We start from the raw sequence: 23,219 nt of genomic DNA on the forward strand, positions 1-23,219 counted from the left end.
AGCCTTTGACAAGGGCACTGGCTTTTTTAGCTTTTACTATTTAACTTAACCACTCACTCAGTATTGAAACAGTTGTTATGGAGGCCCGCATTAGTGAGACCTAGCTGCCACAGGACTACGGGCACGTGCCACCATGCCTAGCTAATTTTAAAATTTTTGTAGAGATGGGGTACCACTATGTCGCCCAGGCTCATCTTGAACTCCTGGGCTCAAGCAATCCTCTTGCTTCAGCCTCCCAAAGTGCTGAGATTATAGGTGTGAGCCACCATGCCCAGTCAAATTTCTAAAAGACTTTTCTAAACAGTCTCTTATGGGACTTGTACACACAAAGCTACAATATTAGACAATGTGTCCTTCACTCTATTATAGCTGTATACTCCATGCCCTATAGCATAGTACAGTGTATATAATGGACACAAACTGTATTAAAAGATGTCTTCCAAAATTTGTAAATATCACTTTCACATACACAAGCACAGCCAAGAGTTCAACTAAAAATAATGAAGTTTGTGTGTTGCACACAAATATAGACACACTAAATCTAGGTAAAGAACTGAATCTTATCCAATGCATTCTCCGGGAGGTCAAGGACAGAAAGCCTAACAGGTGTTGAAGCAGCCAGGGAAGCCATCTTCAAGATAGAGGAGTTTGCTGGGACTTGAGTGTAAGACTTGGGAACTCCTACCCCCTTCAAAAAGGAAAGGCTACTCCTGGCAGAATAACAAAAATCACGTTCAGAAAGAGGGACTGTGGTATGGTTGGCAAAAAGATGATGTAAGCTTAAGTGTAGTAGGGAATAAAACTGGGTAGGTTGTCTGGACATGCCAAGAAAAAGCCTTGAGACTTGGAAAAACAATTAGCGAGCTGTGACCTCTTCTTAACCAGTGATGTGAAGGGAGGAGACACAGGCCTCTACAGGGCACTTCGGTTTGAACCCCAGCTGTCACTAATTGTACAACTTGGTGCGTTCTTAACCTCTTGAGCTTGGTTTCCTTATCTGTAAAATAGATACAAAGATCCTACTTCATGGTGTGGCTGTGAAGGCAAGATTATATAAAATAATATCTTTAAGGTATTTGTGTGGAAGTAGGTAGTTAAGAAAAGGTGGTTATGACTAACAGAGTTTCCAAAAGAGTGGCCTAGGAGGAAACTAGACTAAACAAGGATGCCTAAATATCATTTGAATTTCTCTTCAATGTTTCATGATGTTGGATCTTTGCCAGCAGTCTGTAATATACGTAGACTCACTAAACCAAAGAAAATGATCCTGTCTTACTCAAAGTTTTGTGAATTTATTCAAACAATGTCAAAGACACTAAGCAGAGCTAGCCTTGAACTTTCTGATTCGCTAACAAATAAAAGGAGAAATAAAGCCTACTGTCCAGTTTGTTTTTCTTTGGATATTTAACAAATTTGATTAAGACATTCCTTGACTTCCAGAGATTACATTTTGGCAGAAAAGATTAGACATATATACAAAAAACTATAAAACAAAATAGAAATTGGTAATTACCAAAAAAGAATTCAAAATGCTTTGGGAGAGAACAGAAAAAGCTCTGAATCCCTAATTCCCTACTGCACAGCAGGGGCTAAATTAATGCTCCAGGAATTCGTTATTTTATGAGGGAAGTGGCAATTTTGCCCCCCCCCCCGGCCAAGAAAACACAAAAGATTATGATTTTCCAGGCCAAGAGAAAGGCATGAACAGCACTGAGGCAGGAAATCATCATTTTCAGAAAAGGCAGTGGGTGGGTTAGACAGGCTAAGGAAATAGTGTGTGACAAGGCTATTAAGATGGGTTGGGCCAGATCACAAACAGCCTTAAATTCCAGGAGCTGGAGTTTGGACCTACTTGACAGGCAATAAGCAGCTTCTCAATATTTTGAAAATATGTGACCAAAGTAGTGCTTTAGAAAAATCTGAAACCAACACGGATGACAGATCAGTCAGGTGCACCTGCACTGTACCTTCCACAGAAAAACAAATCCTGTTGAATCTACTGCACTGAGAAGGAGAAACAGCCAGCTGTGGCAAAAGCTGCAACTGCCTACCCAACGCGCATTCTCCCTCCCTTCCTCGCTGTATTAACAAGGCAGATTTTATATGGGACAGCAATGTGCCAGCTTTAAAAGCAAACAAAAACAAAACAACAACTACATTTACTAATGAGAAATAAACATATCTGTTTAAGTAGTTGGTAACATTTGTCACTCAGCTGATGCATCGGTAAGGAAGCCCATCAATAGGAAGGGATCTCTCTGGAGAGGAAAAAGTTGCAAGCACCAGCACATGTGGCTAGGAATATCAGGTCTTCAACAACACTTTTGAAGTGTTCTTCAAAAGGAATAACTTGAAAGAGCCTGACATCCAGGACACCTGTAATAGAACAATTCTGGGCCAATATCCATAATTCATTCAGACATTTCCAAACATACCTACCATGTTAATGGGCTCAGCTATAGGCCTTGGTCCTCAAGGTATTTACTACATACTGTAGACAAAAAGATAAAATATATACATACAACAAACTGTAACAATGCAATGTGAATAAAGTAACAGACCAAACCAGTGTAATATAGCAGAGGAGACCCCACAATACAACTATAGCTTGGGCTGTATTCCTAACCCTGCTGTTAACTCACTTTTCAGCCCTGAATAAACTATTTTACCTGTCTAGGCAAATCCTGTCCTATAAAATAAAGGAGCAGTTTAAATAAAGGGCTAACACAGGAGACCCACTAAAGTGTTTAGTGCATTAGTTCAGTAGGTTCCAACTTTTTCACATATAAAGCCATTTTTTAAGTGTTAAATAAATTATCTTAGATCTTCACATCACTATGATTGTCTTTTTAGCACATGTTAACAGATAAAGCATGCACTATATAAATACCACCACAAATTCCACAAACCCCTTAAAAGAATCTGTACTTTATCAACATTTAAATGAAAATTAGAAACATTCACAAACATTATTTCTTCCACTTCAAACACTTAATATGTGCATGGATTTTTATTTCCAGCCAGTTGGAATAAGTTCACAGTCCACAGGGCATTGGCTCTGCATTCTCTCAAGTCTTTCCCAGCCTTAATACTGTCATCTTAGTTCATTTGAAAGATTTTCAGAACCAGGGTGAAAAGGAAATCAGTAAGAAAGGAGTGAAAAAAGAAAACGAAGGATTCAAGAGAAAATTCGAAGGTAAGAACTCAGCCAGAAAGTGGCTAAAGGGAGGGAAGGACAGGAAGAAACAAAAGCAACCATGTTAAGTGCCATCAGCAGCAGTATAAGTTCGGGGAAAAGAACCAGGATGATGGGAACTGATGGCTCACTGAGCATCTACTATGTTCTCGGCATGGTGTTAAATGGTTTAAAACTGAAAACATACACATGATTTTAAAAATCAAAACAGTACCAAAAGCTATACAATAAAACATTTCCCTCTCATCCTGGATTCTCAGGTGCCTAGTCTCCCTCTCCAGAAGCAACAATCACTAAAAATTTCATCTGTATCCTTTCAGAAATATTTGCGTTTGCCTTCATATTTAATTATCACAACGTCTGAGATAGGTGGGATTACTTTATAAATTAAGAATCTGAGGCTTAAAGATGCTGACAGGGCCAAGATCAAAGAGCCATGAAGGGACAGAATTAGGATTAGAACATGGACCCAACCACCCATGTACATACTAACTCTACACTCAGAAAGCTACGAAAACTCTGGTAGCTGGATGCAGTGGCTCACGCCTATAATCCCAGAACTTTGGGAGGCTGAGGAGGGCGGATCGCTTGAGTCTAGGAATTCAAGACTACGCTGGGCAACATGGAGAAACCCTGTCTCTACAAAAAACACAAAATATTAGCCGGGCACAGTGGCATGCACCTGTTGTCCCAGCTACTCGGGAGGCTAAGGTGAAAGGATCTCCTGACCCCAGGAGGCTGAGGCCGCAGTGAGCCATGATTGTACCACTTTACTCCAGTCAGGGTGACAGAGTGAGACCCTGTCTCAAAAACAAAACAAAACAAAACAAAAAACACTGTGACAGAGATGTTCAAAGTGTTTGCAATAATTAAAAAACAGAACCCAAATAACCAATAGTCAAGGACTGGTTGTATAAGTCATATCACATGTACACTGTGAAATACTATGCAGCCATTAAAACTAAGGTTAAAAAAATAAGGTAAACCCAGATATACCACTCTAAGACAGCTTGTTGAAGTACAAAGGCAATTGCAAGAAATGGACAGTTGGTATTTACTGGACACAGAGTCTCAGTTTGGGAAGATGAAAAAGTTCTCGGAAGGAAGGGTAGTGATGATTGCACAGCAATGTGAATGTACGTAATGCCACAAAACTGTACACTTAAAAATAGTTAAAATAGCAAATTTTGTTTTGCATATTTTACCGTAACTTTTTTAATACCAAAAAGAGCAACTGCAGAACAGTATAACTGTGATTCCATTTTTGTAGAAAGTATGTGTAAACATTTTTTGTAAATGCATGTTGTCTGTTATCTTGCTTTACCTTGCTTGCTACTTAGACATCCTGAAAGCCCTGGACTCCTGGTGTGCTGATGCGGAGTCCTGTGCCTCCCACCGCCAAGCACATACTGCCAGCAGTTGAACTACTACCTTCGCCTTTCTTCCTACCTCTCACGGAATGCACTCTTCAGCCCTTGCTTCATCTGCAGCTGCCCCGCCCCACTGTTAAATGTCACTGCAGACTCATCGAGCTCCAAAACATGCTCCAACGTGAAAAAAGATGCAGGAAAATGACTCCCTTACTCACCCCTGCAGTAAGCTCCAGGGTGGAAATGTCTGATATGATCAAATAAAAGAGATGAGATTATATCAGAAAGAGGGAAAAGAAACCTCTGTTGCTGAAGAATGCACAGTATACGGCAACAGGTAGTGCAGCTCCTGCTTCTCAAGTGTCTTAAAATTAAAGTTTTTGGAAGATAATGTGGCAACAGTCCAGCATATAATGTAGACGACATCCCTGTGGGTGGAAAACCACAGCTTAAAGTATAGTTACGAGAACTATAAAACTGACAAAATAAGTTTGAGATGTTTTTCCTTCTATGTAAATGCAAACCTAGGTAAGAACATGACCTACACTGAGGTGTGTTTATTTAAATGATTATCCAAAAAGCAAACACAACATTATTGAAAACAGAGGCTTTCAGAGTAAAGCTCTGCTCTCCTGTTACTGATCTGTTGTAGCTACGGAAGTTTCTCTGACCCAGTGGAGGGGCTCCAAGGTCCCCCTCTCTAGGAGGAAAGGAAAGCCTACTTGCTGTACCCACATTTAGCAAAGGAAAGAACCGCCCAGGAGACAGGTCAAGGGGCTATAGCCAAGGGAAAGGGTGGGAATGATCAAATAAAATCAAGACAGCACAATCCTGACGGACAGTTTTCTCTAAGCCTGCGAGAAACGGAACCACCAGAACTGAAATGATGTTTTCTACCACCAAACTTTCCTTAGCTTTCTTAAAAATCAAGAGTTTGGGCCGGGCGTGGTGGCTCAAGCCTGTAATCCCAGCACTTTGGGAGGCCAAGACGGGCAGATCACGAGGTCAGGAGATCGAGACCATCCTGGCTAACACGGTGAAACTCTGTCTCTACTAAAAATACAAAAAACTAGCCTGGCGAGGTGGCAGGCGCCTGTAGTCCCTGCTACTCGGGAGGCTGAGGCAGGAGAATAGCGTGAACCCAGGAGGCGGATCTTGCAGTGAGCTGAGATCCGGCCACTGCACTTCAGCCTGGGCGACAGAGTGGGACTCCGTCTCAAAAAAAAAAAAAAAAAAAAAAATCAAGACTTTGATTTTCTCACCATACAAACAGGGGCAGCGCACTGAAAAGGTGTGAAGACACTCCGGCCCATGCAATTTTCCCTCTTCATAATGGCACTAGCCATTTTCTTACCAGGGAAAATCCTGAAAGGCAGAGAGTTGCTTCTTCCATAATGGCCGAAGTCTTAGTTATTACGTCCTACTAAAACTCCCCAAAACTACAAGGCACACACTACCACAAGCATTCAAGAACAATTTTAAGAGAAACCTTGTATTTGTTCCTTTTTAAATATCCCCAATACCTGCGTATCCCTCATCATTTAGGATTATGTCTTTAACAGTGGTTCTTAAAGTATGGCCTTGAACCCCTGAGGGTCTCCAAGACCTTTTTAAGGGATCTGAGAGATCGAAGCTATTTTCATCAAACTAAGATATTCCTAAGAAGTCACTGTAGCATTGTGCACTGTGTTGACACACAGATAGTGCAAAAACAACAGTCGGTACAACTGCTGGCCGCTCAGCACTAAAGAAGGCCATGGTAGTGTCCCTGAATTCTTTACCTCTATGTACTCACAGGAAAATAAAGTCAATTTCACTTTTTTAAGTGAAATGGTACAGTCACGCTGGAAAAAAACTGTCAGTTTCTTAAAAAGCTAAACATGCAATTTCTTTTTTTTCTCTTTTTTTATTTTTTTTTTATTATACTTTAAGTTCTAGGGTACATGTGCATAACGTGCAGGTTTGTTACATATGTATACTTGTGCCATGTTGGTGTGCTGCACCCATCAACTCGTCAGCACCCCTCAATTCATCATTTATATCAGGTATAACTCCCAATGCAATCCCTCCCCCCTCCCCCCTCCCCATGATAGGCCCCGATGTGTGATGTTCCCCTTCCCGAGTCCAAGTGATCTCATTGTTCAGTTCCCACCTATGAGAGAGAACATGTGGTATTTGGTTTTCTGTTCTTGTGATAGTTTGCTCAGAATGATGGTTTCCAGCTGCATCCATGTCCCTACAAAGGACGCAAACTCATCCTTTTTTATGGCTGCATAATATTCCATGGTATATATGTGTCACATTTTCTTAATCCAGTCTGTCACAGATGGACATTTGGGTTGATTCCAAGTCTTTGCTATTGTGAATAGTGCCGCAATAAACATACGTGTGCATGTGTCTTCATAGCAGCATGATTTATAATTCTTTGGGTATATACCCAGTAGTGGGATGGCTGGGTCATATGGTACATGTAGTTCTAGATCCTTGAGGAATCGCCATACTGTTTTCCATAATGGTTGAACTAGTTTACAATCCCACCAACAGTGTAAAAGTGTTCCTATTTCTCCACATCCTCTCCAGCACCTGTTGTTTCCTGACTTTTTAATGATTGCCATTCTAACTGGTGTGAGATGGTATCTCACTGTGTAAACATGCAATTTCTGTACAACCTGGCAATTGCACACTCTTGGACATTTATCCCACAAAAGGAAAACTTACATTCACATAAAACCTAGACAGTCCGGGCACAGTGGCTCTAAAATTCCAACACTTTGGGAGGCTGAGGTGGCTGGATTGCTGGAACCCAGGAGTTTGGGACTCCCGGACTAGCCTGGACAACATGGCGAAATGCTGTCTCTACCAAAAAAATACAAAAATCATGCAGGCATGGTGGCGTGTGCCTGTAGTCCCAGCTAGTTCGGGGACTGAGGTGGGAGGACTGCTTCAGCCTGGGAGGTCAAGAGTGCAGTAAGTCATGACCATACTACTGCATGCACTCCACTCCAGCCTGGGTGACAGAGCAAGACACTGTCTCAAAAACAACAACAAATACTTGTCTATTTGTTCGTAGTAGCTTTCTTAATAGTCCAAAACTAACAGCTTGAATGTCCTTCAACATGTGAACAGTTAAACTCCTGTACAACCATACCATGGAGCACTAGTCAGCAACAAAAAAGAACAAACTATGACATACACAACAAATAGTGTATGATTCCACTTACATGAGATATGAGGTACCAGCAGTAGTTAAAGTCATAGAAAGTAGGATGATGGCTGCCAGGGGCTGGCGGGAGGACGGGAATGGAGAGTTGGTTAATAGGTACAGTTTCACTTTTGGTAAGACAAAGATTTCTGGACATGTATGATGGTTATGAATGCACAATAATTTGAATGAACTTATTACCCTCCCCCCAAAAAGCAAATTATTAATGGTAAATTCAGGATGGGAAGGGGACAGGAGCGGGAGGGACACTGGACCAGAGACCTTTGAAGGTCTTAAAAGGAAACTATTATCTCCTTTATTACACTACATATCCATTATTCTTAATATCTCACGAATACTTTAAATTTTATATCAACTTACTAGTCAATACTTTAAGGAAAAAAGTCCATGATGAAGGAGTACAAATTATTGTTATCAAATCTTGAGCTTTGACTCTTTTTTGTTACTTGTGACCAAATGGCAGGTGTGCACTTCCGTAATAGAACGATGAGCTGAATTACTTGCTTGTTTCAAGAAATATCACTTTTACTGGAAAGAACAACTGACAAACTAGGGTTATTTAAACCTGCATTGCCAGACATTCCCTTGAAACTGAACAAAGTGAATCTGTCACTTTAAGGAAAACAATTGACAATATTTTGTTTCCAATGATAAAAAGCAAGCTTTCAACTGAAAATTAGAATTTTGGAAAACTTGTAAGCACCACACCTAGTATCTGACAGCTTTTAACATAAAGACTTTGCTAATGAAATCAATACTGATAGTAACGAATGTTATTCGGCGCTATTAATGAAATGCGTCAGCTTGGGATCTGCCAAACTCAAGTAAGCCAGTATTTTCCAAATGACAAACATATGGTGTTACAATGGGTAACAGGTCCATTCAAACTGCAAGACAGACCAAGGAATTTTAATGTAACTGTGTGCAAAGGCCATTCAGAAGCTTCAGCTGCATTCAAACTGCAAGAGAGACCAAGGAATTTCTAACGAAACTGTGTGAAAAGTCCGCTGATAGCAGCTTCAGATAACTGCAAGACAGACCAAGAAATTTTAATATAACTGTGTGAAAAGTCCACTGATAGTAGCTTCAGATTCCACACCCAAACCAGCCTTTGGGAAACTTCCACTTACGTAGTTTTGGTGTAGTAATAAAGAATACCCATAATTATTTGAAAAAGCTATTAAGACAGTACTCCCTTTTTCAACCACACATCTGTGTAAGATCAAATTTTCTTCATATGAAAATATACCGCAACAGGCTGAACGCAAAGCAGATGGGAGAACGCAGTTGTCTCTACCAAGTCAGACAACTCAAGAGATTCGCAAACTGCCACTAGTCCCACGAACTCTTTTGTTTTAGCAAAACCCTACGTTGCATAAAAATGCGGTATGTACGTCAACATACCACGGATTTATTCAATTAGTTAACTGTAACTTCACTGTCTCGGTTTTGCTTTCTAGTATAGTCTATGGAGACAGCCATCCTTCCCAGGTCCTCTAGTCCCAAGAGGGGTCCCGAGACCAAGACGCCTGCGACCTGCTGATCCCTACTGCTAGAAGATAAATGATTAGCTAGGCAAATACTGATTTGTCTTCAGGAACTCTGGGGGCAGCGAGTCGGCGTCAGCGCCCGTGCCACCGCGGACACTCGGGCGTGAACAGCAGGGGTCTCCTCCGCGGGCCCGCACGCAGCCACGCCGCCTCCAAAGCGCTGGGGGTCCCGGCTCCGGGCTCCGCGCCGCCCGGGTGAGGCCGCAGGGAGGCCGCGGGGAAAGCCCGGCCGCCCGCCCGCGCCAGGCCCGGCCCGAAGGCCCGCCGGGAGCGGCGGGGCGGACGTGGCGGGCGCCGCGCGGCGCGGCCCGTACCTGTGGGTCATCCCGGCCGCCACGCCCAGCATCTCTCCGCTTTCCACCGCCGCCGTCTCTCAGCCCCTCGCTTCACGGCACTGCTCCAGCCGCGTCCTAGTCCCTCGCCGCCGCGGCCGGCTACTGGCGGGCCCGGAGCAGGAAGGGGAGGAGGGCCCGGGCGGGCCGCACGGGGGCGAGCGAGGCGGGGGCAGGCGAGGCGGGCCGCGCGGGAAGGCGGGGAGGGGCTAGAACGGCTGGACGGGGAGGGGCGGGGACTGGCGGGGCGGGCGCGGGAGGGCGGGGACTGGAGAGGTAGGCGCGGGGGGCGGGGAGGGGCGTGGTGGGGCGGGGCGTGCGTCAGACCCCGCCCCAACCCGTGGCTCAGGCCCGCCCCCATCTCAGCACCCTAGGCTAGTCTGGGAGGCTGGCGCAAAGGCAGCTGGTGGCGGGGTTGGAGGCTTCCTGGGAGTCCACGACGTGCGGCGGCGACTCGGAGGCCGACTTCGCTACAACAAGGATGGCGGTGACGGGCGCAGAGAGCGGGCCCGGCTCTCCTTGCGTCGAGGCTCCTCTGATTCCACTCGCGTGGCTGCGCGGCCCTGGCAGCGGCCTAGGTCCCGGGGGATGGGAGCTCCACAGGGTTCCGCCCCGTCCTGGCGACTACGCCTGAGGGGACTCTATGCTAAAGCTCTGTCTGGCAGGCGGGGCGTCCGGGAGAACCTGGTCTGGATCGGCTACCGCTGGGTCCCTGAGCTCCGCACGGAGCGTGCAGGCTTTGTTTAACTTGTGAGTTAAGAAGTTAACCTTTCTTGTAGAGATTTCCAGTCTTGCTTCTGAATCCTGTTCTTCCTTGCTAGCTCTCATTGTCTTCACCCATTCCACCTATCAAAACCTGAAATTTCGGGGCCGGTGCAGTGACTCACACCTGTAATCCCAGCACTTTGGGAGGCCAAGGCAGGCGGATCACCTGGGGGTCAGGAGTTCGAGACCAGCCTGACCAACATGGAGAAACCCCGTCTCTACTAAAAATACAAAATTAGCAGGGCATGGTGTTGGCGCATGCCTGTAATCCCAGCTACTCGGGAGGCTGAGGCAGGAGAATCGCTTGAACTTGGGAGGCGGAGGTTGCGGTGAGCTGGGAGATCGTGCCACTGCACTCCAGCCTAGGCAACAGGAGCGAAACTCCGTCAAAAACAAACAAACAAAAAACCCCTGCAATCTCCTAAGGATCTAATAGATAAGACAGGTTATTCATCCTGAGCATAAATGATCCCTCTCAGGGTATCTGATTCAGTAACTATACTTACTCTCTAGTAATAGAACAGAAACTTTAGTCTGCTGCCAGTGGAGGCATGTGGAAGAAAAACAGTGGATCTATTTGATGTCCTGACATCAAAGTAAATTCCAAACAAAGCAAATAGTTAAATATTCAAAAAAAATTAAAAATAAAAAAATAGAGGGAGAGAGAGGATATAAAAATACCACAAGAAAACAAGGGAAAAAAATAAAACTAAGGTTGGAGTGGTGAGAGGCTTTTCAAAGAGCATATAAACCATAAAATTAAAAATTGATAATTGTAGGCTGGGCGCGGTGACTCCCGCCTGTAATCCAAGCACTTTGAGAGGCTAAGGTGGGTGGATCACCTGAGGTCAGGAGTTTGAGACCAGCCTGACCAACACGGTGAAACCCCGTCTCTACCAAAAATACAAAAATTTCGCCGGGTGTGGTGGAGGGTGCCTGTAATCCCAGCTACTTGGGAGACTGAGGCAGGAGAATTACTTGAACCCGGGAGACAGAGGTTGCAGTGAGCCGAGATCGTGCCATTGCACTCCAGCCTGGGCGACAGAGCGAGATTCTGTCTCTAAATAAATAAATAAATAAAAACTGATAAATATAACTACGTAGAAATCTAAATTTTCTGCATAGCAAATAAATATAACAAACCCCAAGAAAAATATTTGTAAAATGTATGACAAAAATTATATTTTTATCTGATTATTAAAAAAAGAAGTACAAAAATGTTCAACTCAGAGAAAAACAGGTTTCTACAGAAAATACAAACGATTTTTTAAAATACAAGAATCTAACACCATAAAACAAAAATAAAATAAGATTTTTCACAAATGCAAAGATGAAAAGTTTGACTATATACTGTTTTGATGAGGATATAGGGAAACCCTTTTTTCCCGCCCTAGAGGAGGTCTCCCTATGTTACCCACACTGGTCTTGAACTCTTGGACTGAAACTATCCTTTTGAATAGCAGGGCTTACGAGTGCATGCCAACATGCCTGACTAATTTATTGTTGATAGGAGTATAAATCCATACACGCTTTGTAAAGAATGAGTGGGCAATAGCTGTCAATGTAAAATTCAACTCTACTTTGACCCAGGAAGTTCATATTTTGGAATTTATCTTACAAATGTATTCTTATATGCACACCAAAAGAATGTACAAATTTGACTGGGCACGGTGGCTCACACCTGTAACTCCAGCACTTTTGGAGGTTGAAGCTGGAGGATCCCTTGAGGTTAGGAGTTCAAGACCAGCCTGGGAAGAAAAGGGAGACCCCCCATCTCTACAAAAATTTTTTTTAAAAATTAGCTGGGCATGGTGGTGGGCACCTGTAGTTCCAGCCAGCCATAATTGCACCACTGCACTGCAGCCTGGGTGACAGAGTGAGACCCCCGATTAAAAGAAGAAAAAAAAAGAACAAATTTTAAAGATCCCTTGGCAACTCTCTGCACACTAAATGATATCACTGAAATTTACTTTAAAATAAAATGTAGGAGTGGGGAATGTGGGTTGATAACTTGAAACTACCTCATAAATACATGATATTCTTTATATTAACTTGTCTACTTTAGTGTATATGTGAAAATTTCTATAATAAAAAAGTTTTTAAAAATTGAAAACGGCCAGGCTCAGTGGCTCAGGCCTGTAATCCCAGCAATTTGGGAGGCCAAGGCAGGCGGATCACGAGGTCAGGAGATTGAGACTACCTTGGCTAACACGGTGAAACCCCGTCTCTACCAAAAATTAAAAAAAAAAAAAAAAATTAGCCGGGCGTGGTGGCGCGCGCGCCTGTAGTCCCAGCTACTCCGGAGGCTGAGGCAGGAGAATGGCGTGAACCCCGGGAGGCTGAGCTTGCAGTTAGCCGAGATCATGCCACTGCACTCCAGCCTGGGTCGACAGAGCGAGACTCGGTCTAAAAAAAAAAGAAATTGAAAACAGAAGAATGTACAAGGAGAGTCATTGCAGTTTTGTTTTTAAGAACTGAGAAAGTTTATTTATCCAGGACATTGTTTAAGTAAATTATGGTTTCTACCAGTAATACTCTGCAGCTATTGAATAAAAATAGCCAGTAAGTATATGAAAAAATGCTCAACATCACTAATCATTAGGGAAATGCAAATCAAAACCGTGGTGAGATATACCTCCTACCCTTTCAGATGGCTACTATCAAAAAAACAGAAAATAACGTTGGCAAGGATGTGGAGAAATTGGAACCCTTGTGCACTGTTGGAGGGAGTGTAAAATGGTGCAGCCCTGTGGAAAACAATAAGGCAGTTCTTTAAAAAATTCAACATACAGTTGCCATATGATCTAGCAATTCCATTTCTGGATATATATCCCAAAGAAGTGAAAGCAAGGTCTTGAAGAGATATTTGCACACGCATATTCATAGTACCATTATTCACAATAGCTGAAAGGTGGAAAACCACCCAAATGTCCAAAAATGGATAAATGGATAAGTAAAATGTGGTACATTCATACAATGGAATATTCACCTTTATAAAGGAAGGAAATGTTGGCTGGGCGTGGTGGCTCATGCCTGTGATCCCAGCACTTTGGGAGGCCAAGGCAGGCAGATCACCTGAGGTCAGGAGTTCGAGGCCAGCCCAGCCAACATGGTGAAACCCCATCTCTACTGAAAATACAAAAATTAGCTGGGCATGGTGGCAGGCACCTGTAATCCTAGCTATTTGGGAGGCTGAGACAGGAGAATCACTTGAACGCAGCAGGTGGAGGTTGCAGGGAGCCGAGATCGTGCTATTGCACTCCAGTCTGGGCAACAAGAGCAAGACTCCATCTCAGAAAAAAAAAAAAAAAAAAAGGAATGAAATTCTGACTCATGCTGCAAAATGGATGAACCTTGAGAACGTTACACTAAGTGAAAGAAGCAAATCATAAAAAGGACAAATACTGTATGATTCCACTTACGTGAGGTACCTAGGGTAATGAAATTCAGAGACAGAAAGTAGAATGGGTGTTGTCAAGGGTATGGATTGGGGAGTGGAGAGTTATTGTTTAATGGGGACAGAGTTTCAGTTTTGCAAGAGAAAAAATTCTGGAGATGGATGGTGGTGATGGTTGCACAGCAATGTGAATGTACTTCACTCTACAGAACTGTGCATTTAAAAACAGTTAAGACAAATACATCTTAATTAAAAAAATAAAAGGAAGTTGACTGGGTGTATGGGTGTAAAGATGGTGGCATGATCTGGGAATAAGTAGGCAAAGGAATGGGCATAAAGTTGAAACAAGCAAGGAAGAGCCAGGTCATTAGGGTCCTGAATGTTAGGGGATGCCAGATTTTTCTATGAAAAAAAATGTAGGCCAGGCGCGGTGGCTCACGCCCGTAATTCCAGCACTCTGGGAGGCGGAGGCAGGTGGATCACGAGGTCAGGAGATCGAGACCATCCTGGCTAACATGGTGAAACCCCGTCTCTACTAAAAATAAAAAAAAAAAATTAGTCGGGCATGGTGGCGGGCGTCGGTAGTCCCAGCTGTTCCGGAGGCTGAGGCAGGAGAATGGCGTGAACCCGGGAGGCGGAGCTTGCAGTGAGCCGAGATTCCGCCACTACACTCCAGTCTGGGCGACAGAGCGAGACACCGTCTCAAGAAAAAAAAAATCAAGCGTAGTACCTGGCCCCGTTTTTTTTCTTGACTTTGAACTTATTGGAGAGACCTCGCCAGCTTATAGAAGTTGGGTCAATGTTCTCACTTTCTGTATTTATCTGATTGTTTCCTCATGGTGTTCTTTAACTGTATTCTCTTTTATTTCTGGTAAAGCAGAATTTTAGGCTTGAATACAATTACATTAAACATGTTGGGCAACAATTCTTCACCGTTGATGCCATTTTCTTTCTTTCTCGCTTGCTTGCTGGCTTTCTTTCTTTGTCTTTTTTTTCTTTTTTTGACGGAGTTTCACTCTTGTCACCCAGGCTGGAGTGCAGTGGCACGATCTTGGCTCACTGCAACCTCCGCTTCCCAGGTTCAAGTGATTCTCCTGCCTCAGCCTCCCAAGTAGCTGGGATTACAGACGCTCGCCACCACGCCCAGCAAATTTTTGTATTTTTAGTAGAGATGGTGTTTTATCATGTTGGCCAGGCTGGTCTCGAACTCCTGACCTCAGGTGATCCACCCACCTCTGCCTCCCAAAGTGCTGGGATTACAGGCATGAGCCACGACGCCCAGCCTGATGCCATTTTCTTCACATAATATCTAGTGTACTCACTATTAGAGATTCTAAGATCATAGGGTTAAGGTAACTATTCCTTTATCTTCTTGCCACTAGAAAGTATTCTATGGGTTGATACACTGAGATCTTTGACATCTTTCCCTGAATGGTTTTAGCATGCAGTAATGATTCTTTCTCGCATCAGTTACTTAATTAGAAGTTGCCAAATGGTAATTAAATTCTCTTCTTTTTTCTACATTTATTAACTGTCATTCTAATCTCTAATGAGCTTTCCCTCATCCACTGGGGTTATTTTGTATCAAAAACTTAGTTCTGGCCGGGCGCGGTGGCTCAAGCCTGTAATCCCAGCACTTTGGGAGGCCGAGACGGGCGGATCACGAGCTCAGGAGATCGAGACCATCCTGGCGAACACAGTGAAACCCCGTCTCTACTAAAAAAAATACAAAAAAACTAGCCGGGTGAGGTGGCCGGCGCCTGTAGTCCCAGCTACTTGGGAGGCTGAGGCAGGAGAATGGCGTAAACCTGGGAGGCGGAGCTTGCAGTGAGCTGAGATCCAGCCACTGCACTTCAGCCTGGGCCACAGAGCGAGACTCCATCTCAACAACAACAACAACAACAACAACAAAAAACTTAGTTCCACTGCAGAGAAAGAATAAATTATTCTTTATTTACCTTTAATTACCAAGTTTTAGAATAAGAAATTGAATAATAGCCACCCCCAGCAGTGATAAAAAAGATGATTTGTTTTCATCTTTATTGAATATGATTATGGGCTCAAGAAGTTTTATGCTTTAAATGTGTTCTAGTCAATTATGGTTCATTACTTTTATTGATGCTGAAACTGTCAAAATGTTCCAGATTTGGCCAAGGGGAGTCCTTTCTGCTGGCTCCTGAGACCTTTTCATATGACTCCATTAGTCTTTTAAATGACTCTATTTGTGTTTTGGAGTTTTAATATAACTTCATTAGTCCTGGTTCACTTTGTACATTCCTTACTCCAGACCTGAAATAAGCATCTCTCAAGCCTCCTGATTCCTTTTACTGTGGTATTATATATTTACACATATATGATTGCTATGTCTTCTTGTTGAATTGACCCTTTAATAATTATGTAATCTCCTTCTTTATTCATGGTAATCATCTTTGTTTGAAGCCTACTTTGATATTAATATAGACAGTCTAATTTCCTTCATCTTTTGCTTATTTTTGTAGATACAGGGTCTCATTCTTTTGCCCAGGCTGGAGTGCAGGGTTGCAATCATAGCTTGCTGTAACCTCAAACTCCTGGGCTCAAGTGATCCTCCCACCTCAGCCTCCCAAGTAGCTAGGGTACATTATACCATGCATGCCACCATGCTGTGCTATTTAAATTTTTTTTTCATTTGCAGAGAAGGGATCTCACTCTGTTGCCCAGGCTTGTCTGGAACTCCTAGCCTCAAGAATCTTCCTGCCTTGCCCTCCCAAAGTGCTAGAATTACAGGTGTAAGCCACCACACCCAGCATAATTTCCTTTGATTAGTATTTGCATTTTTCCATTCTTTTAATTTTATTTTTCTATATATATTTTTTTGAGATGAAGTCTCACTCTGTCGCCCAGGCTGGAGTGCAGTGGTGTGATCTCGGCTCACTGTAACCTCTGCCTCCGAAGTTCAAGAGATTCTCTTGCCTCAGCCTCCCAAATAACTGGGACTACTACAGGTGTGTGCCATTATGCCTGGCTAATTTTTTGTATTTTTAGTAGAGACGGGGTTTCACCGTGTTAGCCAGGATGGTCTTGGTCTCCTGACCTCGTGATCTGCCTGCCTTGGCCCTGTAAAGTGCTGGGATTATAGGCATGAGCCACCTGTAATTAAAGGCCCATTCTTTTAAGTTTAATAGATTAAGTCTTTATATTGAAAGTGATTTTATTATAAATAGCATGTACTTGGGTCTTGTCTGTTTAATGTAGTCTGATCATCTCTGCCTTACAGTTGGTATATTTAGACCATTTACATTTAATGTAATTATTGATTTGGTAGGATTTAGGTCTACCATTTCTAATCTGTCTTCAAGTTCGCAAGCTCCTATCATTGTCATCTGCATTCTGCTATTTAGCCCATCAAGTGAATTTTTGAAAACTATTAATAGTACATTTTATTGTTTGAACAATTTCAGCTTATCAGAAAAGTGAGCAAACAGAAGAGAATTCCTATATGCCCTCTTACCCCAAACCCTCCCACCCCCCAGTTTCCCTTATTATTAACACCTTGCATTAGTATAGTACATTTGTTATAATTGATGAGTCATTATTAAAACTTTATTAACAATAGTCCATGGATTACATCAGAGTTCATTCTTGGTGTTGTATAGTCTACGGGTTTTGACAAATGTGTAATGACATGTATTCATCATTACAGAATCAAACAGAATAGTTTCACTACCCTAGGAATCAGCTGTGCTCCACCATTTATCCACCCCCCTCCCTCAACTCCTAACTCTTGGCAACCACTGAACTTTTTGCTGTCTCCATAGTTTTGCCTTTTTCAGAATATATATATAATATTATAAATTATATATATATATATATATATATTTTCTTTTTTTGAGACAAGAGTCTCGCTCTGTCACCCAGGCCGGAGTGCAATGGCGCAATCTCAGTTCACTGCAAGCTCCGCCTTCCATGTTCACGCCATTCTCCTGCCTCAGCCTCCCGAGTAGCTGGGACTACAGGCGCCCACAACCATGCCTGGCTAATTTTTTGTCTTTTTAGTAGAGAGGTTTCATTGTGTTAGCCAGGATGGTCTCGATCTCCTGACCTCATGATCCGCCTGCCTTGGCTTCCCAAAGTGCTGGGATTACAGGTGTGAGCCACTGCACCCGGCCATGATATATATATTATTATATATTATATATAAAGAACTATTTTTTTGCAAAGATTTTTTCCCATTTAATGGCTTACCTTTTCATTCTCTTAACAGTGTCCTTTGTGAGCAGAAAAATTTAATTTTAGTGAAGTCCAACTTACCAATTTTTTCTTCTATGAGTCATGTTTTTGATGTTATATCTAAAAAGTCATCACCAAATCCAAGGTCACCTGAATTTTCTCCTATGTTATCTTCTAGGAATTCTGTAGTTTTGCATTTTACATTTAGGTCCATGATCCATTTTTAGTTAATTTTTGTGAAAGGAGTGAGATCTGTGTCTACATAAGATATACTTAGGCAGGCCCAGTGGCTCATGCCTATAATCACAGCACTTTTGGAGGCCAAGGCTGGCAGATCACCTGAGGTCAGGAGTTTGAGACCAGCCTGGCCAGCACGGTGAAACCCCGTCTCTACTAAAAATACAAAAAATTAGCCGGGCTTGGTGGCGGGGCCCTGTAATCCCAGCTACTCAGGAGGCTGAGGCAGGATAATAGCTTAAACCCAGGAGGTGGAGGCTACAGTGAACTGAGATTGTGCCATTGCACTCTAGCCTGGGCAACGAGCGAAACTGCACCTTAGGAAAAAAAAAAAAAAAAGATTTACCTCCATGTAGCATTTTTGTTATTTATCCTATATGGTATTTTTTGAGCTTCCTAGATCTGTTCTTTTATGTCTACCTTAGTTCATTTGGGCGGCTATGACAAAAATATCATAAACTGGAGAGCGTATAAACAACAGAAATTTATTTCTCAGTTCTAGGGGCTGGGATGTCCAAGAGCAAGGCAGTAGCAGTGTCTGGTGAGACCCTGCTTCCTCATAGATGCATTCTGGCTTTGTCCTCACATGGTGTCAGGGGCTAGCTAATTCCCTGGGGCTTCTTTCATAAGTGCACTAATCTCTGTCCTGAGGATAGAGCCCTCATGACCTGATTGACTCCCAAAAGTCCCACCTCGGTACTATCATACTGAGGATTAAGTTTCTTTTTTTTTTTTTTTTTTTTTTTTGAGACGGAGTCTGGCTCTGTCGCCCAGGCTGGAGTGCAGTGGCGCGATCTCGGCTCACTGCAAGCTCCGCCTCCTGGGTTTACGCCATTCTCCTGCCTCAGCCTCCCGAGTAGCTGGGACTACAGGCGCCCGCCACCTCGCCCGGCTAGTTTTTTGTATTTTTTAGTAGAGACGGGGTTTCACCGTGTAGACCAGGATGGTCTCGATCTCCTGACCTCGTGATCCACCCGTCTCGGCCTCCCAAAGTGCTGGGATTACAGGCTTGAGCCACCGCGCCCGGCCGAGGATTAAGTTTCAATATAACTTTTGAGGAGACACAAACATTCAGACCATAGCTGTATCTATCATTAATTTGGGGAAATTTTCAGTCCCTGTTGCTTCACATGTCTCTTCTGTTTCTTTCTCTTTTTCTTCTCTTTCTGGTATTTCCAAAAAGTCTCCATGTTCCCCCTTTTGTAATTGTCTCGCAGTTCTTGACTCTTGTTCTGTTTTTCCTTTTTCATTCTTTTTTCTCATTGTATGTCAGCTTTTGAAGTATCTGTTGACATCTCTTCGAGCTCACTGATTCTTTCACCGGCCATATCCATTCTTTTGATCAATCCATCAAAGGCATTCTTCATTTTTGTTATGGTGTTTTTTATTTCTAATATTTCATTTTTATTTCTTCTTAGTGTTTTTATCTCTCTGCTTACATTACCCATCTGTTCTTGCATGTTGTGCTCTTTTTACATTAGAGCCCCTGGCATGTTAATCTTAGTTATTTTAAATTCCTGGTTGGATACTTCCAATATCTCTTTCATATCTGAGTCTGGTTTTGATGCTTGCTCTGTCTCTTCAAACTGTGGGACTTTTTGTGTTTTACTATGCTTTGTAATTTCTTGTTTGAGGCTGTACATGATGTACTGGGCGAAAGGAACTGAATTAAATAAGGTTTTAGTATGAGGTTTTGTGTTTCTCTGACTGGGAGATAGGCTTTGTTTACTATTTCCTGTAGTCATGGATGTCAGAGGCTAAAATTTCTTCTAGTGTCCTTGTGTTGTCTCCCCTGTTTTCTCTGGGGAGCTCCCTAGAGGCTTCTTTGTAAAGTGTCTCTGAGTCTTGCAGTGTCTATCCCTCATCATGGGAAAACATCCAACAAACCCATCCAGAGGGACATCTGACAAAATACCAAGTTTCAAGGATCATGGATTGAATCCTGAAACAGAGGAAGGACACTGAAGGAAAGACTGGGAAGACCTGACGGAAGTCTGGAGTTCAGTTAGTGACACTATACCAAGACTAATTTCTTAGTTTTGATAATTTGTTAACAGTTATGTTAACATTGGGGGTAGCTGTGCAAGGGGTGTAAGAATGCTTTTATATCTTTAACCTTGGTCCCTGTGTTTCCAGTGTAAGGTCACTGTTATTACTTGTAGTTCACATATTTGGCACCACAGAATTCATTATGGAATCCTCCTTGGCTTATTTATAACTTTTTTTCTTTTTCTAGTAGTGAGAAACCTGGTTTTCATATCTCATGCAGAGTTTACAAAGTCAATTTAAACTTTTGTTTTGTCATATGCAATGATTTTATTACCTGTATTTATTTCAAAGCTTATGAATTTTTAATTGTTCTAAGGGCTAACAGAACTTTTTCTTGTTTTCTACTCTTCAAGAGTAGGTAAGACTTTAATTTAGTTTGTAATTCATTAATCACATTACAAAAGGAATCCTGTGGCTCTCTGAGAGCTAATTTATTTTGGCAAAAGGCTCTGGAGAGCTGTGAGTGGTGGCTCATGCCTGTAATCCCAGCACTTTGATCTGAGGCGGGTGGATCACCTGAGGCCAGGAGTTTGAGACCAGTCTTGCCAATACGGCGAAACCCCATCTCTACTAAAAATACAAAAAATTAGCCAGGCATAATGTCATGCACCTGTAGTCCCAGCTACTTGGAAGACTGAGTCAGGACAATCTCTTGAACCTCGGAAGCGGAGGTTGCAGTGAGCTGAGATCGTGCCACTGCACTCCAGCCTGGGAAACAGCGAGACTCCGTCTCAAAACAAACAAACAAAAAAACAAAAAAACAAAAACAAAAAAATTAGACAGGCATGGTGCCATGCACCTAGAGTCCTAGCTACTCAGGAGGCAGAGGCAGGAGAATCGCTTGAACCTGGGAGTTGGAGGTTGCAATGAGCAGCAATCACGCCGCTGCACTCCAGCCTGGGTGACACAGTGAGTCTCCATCTCAAAAACAAACAAACAAACCAACCAACAACAACAAAACAAGCAAACAAACAAAAAAACTAAACAGGCTTTAGGGAAAGAGCAATCTAATCATCTGATTATATAATTGGCACTCAGATTGGGAATGACTCTGGCCTAATTTCTTCAATTTACATTTTAAAATAGGAGCTTAGTTAGCCTCCCAATAATATGTGATTGATGTATTAGGGTTGGGGAGTGAATATTTTTCAAAGCAGAAGGTATTTCTCAATTCTTGCTTACTTTTAGAGTTTGAAGTTCAAGGAAGCCCCTACCCTGGCATTATATTCCAGGGAGGTATTTGGAGTTAATTTCAGGGCTTAGCAGAGTGACTCTTTAGAACAGCAGTATATGATTGAAATGTAATGTGTTACAAATGAGATCACTACGAGTAATTTTAAAATGTTCTAGTAGTACTTTTATCAAAAGTAAATAGAAACATGAAATTAATTTTCACAATATATTTTATTTAAACGAATATGTTCACGATGTTAAAATTTCAACATGTACTCACTATAAAAACTACTAGTGAGATATTTCACATTAATTTTTTCATGTAAGCTTTTGGAATCTGGTGTTTATTTTATATTTACCGTATGCCCTGATTTGGAATAACCACATTTCAATCTTTCAATAGCCACATGTGGCTAGTGGCTACTGTATTAGAGCAGTCCTAGAACGAAGGAGTCCCTTTAAAAATATTTTGAGACCGGGCGCAGTGGCTCAAGCCTGTAATCCCAGCACTTTGGGAGGCCAAGACGGGCGGATCACGAGGTCAGGAGATCGAGACCATCCTGGCTAACATCATGAAACCCCGTCTCTACTAAAAAAATACAAAAAAACTAGCCAGGCGTGGTGGCAGGCGCCTGTAGTCCCAGTTACTCGGGAGGCCAAGGCAGGAGAATGGCGTAAACCCGGGAGGCGGAGCTTGCAGTGAGCTGAGATTGCCCCACTGCACTCCATCCTGGGCGACGGAGCGAGACTCCGTCTCAAAAAATATATATATATATTTTGAAGTCATAGTCTATAAGGCAATATGAAAGCTGATCTGAATGATTTCTCCTTTTCCAGGAAAGGAAACAAAAATGAAATCATGTTAGGGCTGCATATTTTATGAGTCCCAGGAGAAATACACATAGTCTGAAAGAATGATCTCAATCAGAAACTCAGAATGAATCATATGAATTAAACATTGGACAATGTCCAGTGCTCAGCATGTGTTTTTGGTTTACAATAAGATCATATTATGCCACCAAATACAGAGATTTACTATTATACTTAGTGTAGGAGGTATATTGAGACATTGTTCTAGACTACTGCAGTTCCATATTTTGTGAAAACTTATACTGCACTTTTTATTTTTTTTGTCTTTTGAGACGGAGTTTCACTCTTGTCACCCAGGCTGGAGTGCAATGGCGCAATCTCAGCTCACTCCAGCCTCCGCCTCCCGGGTTCACGTGATTCTCCTGCCTCAGCCTCCCTAGTAGCTGGGAATGCAGGTGCACGACACCACGCCTGGCTAATTGTTGTATTTTTAGTAGAGACGGGGTTTTGCCATGTTGGCCAGGCTGGTCTCGAACTCCTGACCTCAGGTGATCCACCCACCTCGGCCTCCCAAACTGTTAGGATTACAGGCACAATCCACCGTGCCCAGCCTTATATTTCACTCTTTAGGAATTATATCTTATTGTAATCTTAAACTACACTAAAATAAATAATGTAAACCTTTTGTCAAATTGCTCAGAGTAGGTTTCTACTTTGGTTATAAGGAATAAAAATCATGCTTTTGTGTACACACTAGACATCTAAAGCAATCAACTATAGTTAACAAGCAGTGCTCTTACCAAAAGGTAACTCTAGAATCTGGCACACCATCTAATATCCGTATGAGCATATGGTTGGTTTAATAATTGTTTTCCATATTCATAAGTTTTCTTTACTTTTATAAGCAG

The 23,219-nt window shown here is 42.5% G+C and overlaps 1 protein-coding gene and 1 long non-coding RNA gene across 4 annotated transcripts in view; one reads left to right on the top strand and one right to left on the bottom strand.

Moving 5' to 3' along the window:
* LIMS1 (LIM zinc finger domain containing 1) overlaps positions 1-9,886 on the bottom strand; it is a 151,039-nt gene extending 141,153 nt beyond the window's left edge. For 2 of the 3 annotated variants that reach the window (XM_033175525.1, XM_033175524.1), the window contains exon 1: positions 9,654-9,886. In XM_033175525.1, coding sequence (XP_033031416.1) covers positions 9,654-9,685 — 32 coding nt within the window. In that variant the 5' untranslated portion in view covers positions 9,686-9,886. The remainder of the gene's footprint in view (positions 1-9,653) is intronic. The other variant, XM_033175528.1, reaches the window with a different exon arrangement.
* A 144-nt stretch (positions 9,887-10,030) lies between these two features.
* The window catches only part of LOC117062245, a 39,616-nt gene continuing 26,427 nt past the window's right edge, over positions 10,031-23,219 (top strand). The window contains exon 1 of the long non-coding RNA XR_004428271.1: positions 10,031-10,421. This is a non-coding gene — a long non-coding RNA (uncharacterized LOC117062245). The remainder of the gene's footprint in view (positions 10,422-23,219) is intronic.

Source organism: Trachypithecus francoisi, unplaced genomic scaffold (genome assembly GCF_009764315.1).
Source record: "Trachypithecus francoisi isolate TF-2019V2 unplaced genomic scaffold, Tfra_2.0 Lachesis_group17, whole genome shotgun sequence".
NCBI lineage: Eukaryota > Metazoa > Chordata > Mammalia > Primates > Cercopithecidae > Trachypithecus > Trachypithecus francoisi.